General features: G+C 39.5%; 1 protein-coding gene across 1 annotated transcript; it reads right to left on the reverse strand.

The window, feature by feature from the left end:
* Positions 1-1,375: 1,375 nt before the first annotated feature.
* LOC136255830 (uncharacterized) lies at positions 1,376-2,795 on the reverse strand. Its single transcript, XM_066048725.1, has 3 exons — positions 2,565-2,795; positions 2,421-2,513; positions 1,376-2,369 (listed from the first exon to the last, which is right to left on the reverse strand). Exons 1-3 carry the CDS (start codon positions 2,698-2,700, stop codon positions 1,810-1,812), a joined length of 789 nt encoding a protein of 262 aa, XP_065904797.1. The 5' UTR covers positions 2,701-2,795; the 3' UTR covers positions 1,376-1,809.
* Positions 2,796-4,987: the final 2,192 nt, after the last annotated feature.

A 4,987-nucleotide genomic window follows, 5' to 3' on the forward strand; every position in this document is an offset into this window, starting at 1 on the left:
TGCTGGTATATATATAATCTGCCTCAGTCTGCTCACATCAGTGATTGTCATGATTATTACATCATCCTTGGTGTGAAACAATACCATGATGTGTCTGATTACATTCCTTGTGTTCACAGAAGGTACACAACAGTGACCAAACGATTTATTTACTGCCTGGGCAGGTAGAATCAAAAGAGTTCATATATTTTTTAGGTAGAGAACTATGTGAATAGTATAATTTCAGTAAACATCAGCACAAGCCTTCACAGTGAAAGACCCGTTGATACAATTGCTTAAAGTGTTTATTGGTATTAGCCACTGTACTTGTTAGTACTTAGTATTTGACTATTATAAACCATAGCCGTAGCAATTCTGGGAGAATTTTAAAATTAATGGAAATAATTTTTATTTAGCATAGCCTTGTACAGTACTCCTGAGGATCTGATAAACACTTACTTTTTAAAAATCCATCATAGGATGGTAAAGTTATAAGCAATTTTGTCCTTTAACCCTTAAACGCGCAAAGGCCATTATAATGGCCCTATTATTTATTACACCGAAAACGCACGAAAGTTTATGCTTACTTTCGCAAAAATAATCGCGCGTCTTTACAAGGCTGTATCTCTGAAAATCCTCGACGTATCAACTTGAAACTTGGTACACAGATGGTGGATACCCTGGGGTTTACCCATCGTGACTATCAATTGTTTATCATTAATGCTTCTCTATTTATCCGAAGTAATATGCGCATAACTTGGAAATAACCGTCATGGTAGGTGGCTCCGTTGGCGATTCGCCTCAATACTTGGTGTCGAGAAAGAGTTGTACCCTTGATACAAGGTGGTGAAATTCCATTGACATAGTTGCAACTTTCAGGTATTTATGAATTTTAGAAAAAAACTTGTGGTATTCACACAATTGTGCGAAGTAACCGCACGTCTTTACACAACTGTATCTGTGAAAATCCTTGATGTATCAGCTTGTAACTTGGTACACAGACGGTGGATAACCTGGGGTTTATCCAATATTATTATTATGTTTTTATCAATAATACTTCTCCATTTATCCACAGCAATACGCGCATCATTTGGACATAATCATCATGGTAGGCAGCTCCTCTGTCCATTCGCCTCAACACTTGGTGTTTAGAAAGGGTGGTACCCTTGATACAAGGTGGTGAAATTCCAGTGACATAGCTACAACTCTCAGGTAGTTGTGAATTGAAAAAAAATTGTCGTATTCTCATAATTATTTTTACCCTGTAGGCATGTAACAAAGAACTCCCAACACAATCACTGTGGCGTTTCAACGTGCTGCCAAGACGTATTCTGGTGACTGGTCAATCAAATACCAACAGCAATCCATTTTATCATGCACTGTTCATCAAACAAAGTATTATTATTAGCATTAGAATTTGAAAAACTTTTCAAACATAAAATGTACATGAAATATATACACTAAAGAGCTGGGATCTTTACTCAGTAAAGGGTTTGCCTCATTTAGAAACCACCAATCCAAGTGATTTCAGAGAAAAAAACCACACTCGTGGAAAAACCTGAATTACAAACAGCTCTGTACTTAACAAAACAGATAATACTGTCAACACATCTAAACTATATAGATCGGCTGAACCTGTAAAAAGTCTAAGACACAGTAAATAGCATACACCCCTTCTTTATTTATAGTTTTCCTTGGTGTGGTATATCTTAAAACAATTTTCAAGGCACAAATGAACCATTCCACAGTTTACGCAGCCACACTTAGTATGTTTTCTATGTGTCTTCCGGTCAGAACATACTGCACAGTCACCGTCAGTCCCAAGGTTCTCTATGAAATGGCGTTCCTCAAGCCTCGCAGGCGATTGAGGTGGAAGAGCCTGTGATTGACGTCCTCCATGCTGGCGTGAGCTATGTTGACATAAAAGTTTAGTAGCCAGTTGCTCCCTAAAGCTTTTGATGGTCTACGATCATTCACAGGTGTGAAACAGCACTCTAGAGTATAAGCATTATCGATAGCCAAATCCCTACCCCTACCGGTACCTCTACCCCTACCAGTACCTTTCCTCCTACCTCGACTAGGCACAAGATCCATTGGAGACACAGTTCCCCTACCCCTTCCTCTACCTCTCCCTCTATTTCTACCAGACAAAGGATCAGATGGAGATGGTGAGTAGTCCCTGCCTCTATCACTAGGTGAAAATGGGGCATGTGGAGAAGAACGAGAGCGCAGGGAAGAACTAACAGGAGAGCCATGGTAAGCCACAGGAGAACCACTACAGCGGTATTCAGTTTCCAGGCTACCCATCCCACCGTTACTCACTCCACTATGTAGCCCAGATGGTCCAGGATGGCTTGACTCATCATGACCTTCACAATATCTCACATCAGCTATTAGAAGAAGCAGGACTCAAGTTATAAAACATGTGAAAAGCATTATACCTTCATAATCATCGTTTGTTTCTTCCTCGATGTCTTCTTCGTCCTTGCTGAACTCTTCCTCACGATCATTTTCTTCCACATTGCCATAATCATCTATAATGGCAGGTGAAGTGATAGGACCGATTCGTCTGTCCGCCATTTTACCGTCTTGTTCCCTGGTAAGCCTATCAAGGACAAAAGAGTCTTCTCCATGGACAAAAGAGTCCTCTTCGTCCGAGTTGTTCCAGTCATCGTCGGTGTCGCTATAGAAAAGTTGATCAACAACAGTATTTTCATCCATATCTCGCTTATCTTTAATCACAGCACAAAGTTCTTGAGCTCGAATTAAAGCCCAGAAACGTGGCTTTCCGTTGCACTAAACCGTTTCATGATCACGTAATCCTAGCGCGCGCATCTCTGTGCCAAATATTGAGGGCCACTTAAATGGCCCTTGCGATTTCAGTGCAATATTTCGTAAATTCGCGTGCGCGTTTAAGGGTTAAAATAAGCAAAATTTTCTCCATATCTTTTCATTGAAAAAGTCCCAAAAATGGCACAATTTTTGAACAAATGCTTATAACTGAGCTTTGCAATAACATTTTGAACTTCTGTTTTCTGTTGTAAATACTTTAATACATGGACCACAGTGTAACCTTACTTGTAAAACCCTCTGAATAAAGGTCACCTCCATAGAAAGCCACTAAGTAGTTGCATGCATTTAGCATCTTGTTGAAGGTAAACAGCATACACATGGTGAAGTGCAACCACTCTGTACCAGTCACCTCCACTCAAAAATACAATGTGCATGCAAAGCAAGGAGTTGTACTGTTGATTTATAGCTGCTTATATGATTATTCTTTCTGTTAATGTACAGCTCATCGACAGCTACCAAAATGGTGCATCAAAGAGATGAGTTATTTGTGGTGCAAACTTGCTGACTTTTAGCATAGTAATATTGAAAACTACATGGACAAAAATGCTTACCTTGGTGTAACTAACATGTGCTGGGTCGTTTCTTGCAAAGAGAACATAACACTGTGGTGGCTATATTGCAAAGAATCTTATAATTGGCATAAAACTCCACACAAACATATCTGCAGAAACATCGTATTCCTTGCCCCCAGAAACCCTAGAAGCCTTGCGTGCTTTGTTATTGTTATTAGTGCTTTACAGTGACCAGCACTGAAGGTCTGACAGCAACATGTGCTGCAGCCTTAGGATTACCTAACCTAATTGCAAGGACTTAGACTTACTGACTTATAGCTGAAAAGGTGTAACGAAATCTTTGGGCTATTACGATGGGGTCATGTTTAACAGATTGCTTGATGAATGGGGACTCCAGTGATGTATAGTTTTAAGACAAAAGACAACAAAGAAGTTGTAAAGAACATCGTGTAAAACAAGACGCCGTTTTATAGACCATGTGTGCGCCAAGGCGTGGCACTTCATTACATCATCAAAATAATGCATCCGCCATTTTTGAGGGCAAAAAACATACACATTCTGTGCTTACAAAAATTTTTTAATGCTAATACAAAGGAATCGTGCTAAAAGATAGAGTAGCACTAGTATAAAGTAAGTTACTGGGTAAAAGTATATAACACATTTGCTGCATGGCGAGTTATTCCGTCTAGGAAAGGTTTTTGCAATAGAACGCTTGATACTTTTGCCCTCACTTTTCTCGTAAACTATCGTGAAACTTGAAGCCGTAGCAACTTTTTTCCGGTTTTTGCCAGACCGCCACGCCTTGGCACGCACAAGGTCTTATAATTTTTTCTTCAAAATAAATACTGCCTTAACTCCCGCATACTTCAGTGTATGGATTTGTAATAAACATCATTGGATTCGCCATGTGATTCTGCATAAAATGGTTCTTAGTTTTCGATTATGGGAGTTACTGTTACTGAGGTATGGACGACACTTACCAAATTGGTGTCAAAAATTGCGATGTAGCGTTTGAAAGAAAGGCTAAGGATTGTATGGCATGTTCCATTCCTATGATTTGCCTGATAATTGCTGTAGAGGTGAGCCATTGATTGACTTCACAAAGTTTCCTTGTGTCTGGGAAGAAGAGTTTAGACCATACAGCAAATAATCTATTAATACCACAAAACTGCAAATTATTTCAGGACACCTGATGAGTTATGGCTAGTGTTGCACCGATAATTGGTTGAATTATCGGTAACAACCGATATTAGCTAATTTTACAAGTATCAGTATCGGCTATAAAGCAGAAATAATTTGCCTATTAACCAAAACCCGCAATCAACCGTTAATGACGGCAATGAACAGGTGAAAGTAAAGAAGGTGATGAATGTAGCAGTAAGTGGTTTGCTGTAACTGTGTTGTAACTGTTTTGGCTCGTCTGTTTGCACAAGTATGGTTGCAAGGCTATAGTAGGCTGTGTATATTTATCGGCCGCCCACGCAATTAGTTGATCGCTCTTCACAAAGGGTCTAGAGTCCCACTAAAAACACTGTTTGATAAGCTGGCTTAGATATTTTATAACTACTTGGCTTCCCTTTCCATGAAAGGGGTTAGTGGCAAAACTATAGAAAAAATGGAAAAGTGGCTGCCCACGCAATTGA

This window comes from Dysidea avara, chromosome 5 (genome assembly GCF_963678975.1).
Source record: "Dysidea avara chromosome 5, odDysAvar1.4, whole genome shotgun sequence".
Taxonomy (NCBI): Eukaryota; Metazoa; Porifera; class Demospongiae; order Dictyoceratida; family Dysideidae; genus Dysidea; species Dysidea avara.

Excerpts from the sequence above, each read along its gene's own strand:
- LOC136255830 (XM_066048725.1), bottom strand. The coding sequence starts at position 2,700 with ATGGATGAAAATACTGTTGTTGATCAACTTTTCTATAGCGACACCGAC. Across the intron at positions 2,514-2,564 it reads GCTTACCAGGGAACAAGACG|ATGATTATGGCAATGTGGAA; the intron begins GTAAAATGGCGG and ends CTGCCATTATAG. Across the intron at positions 2,370-2,420 it reads AACAAACGATGATTATGAAG|CTGATGTGAGATATTGTGAA; the intron begins GTATAATGCTTT and ends TTCTTCTAATAG.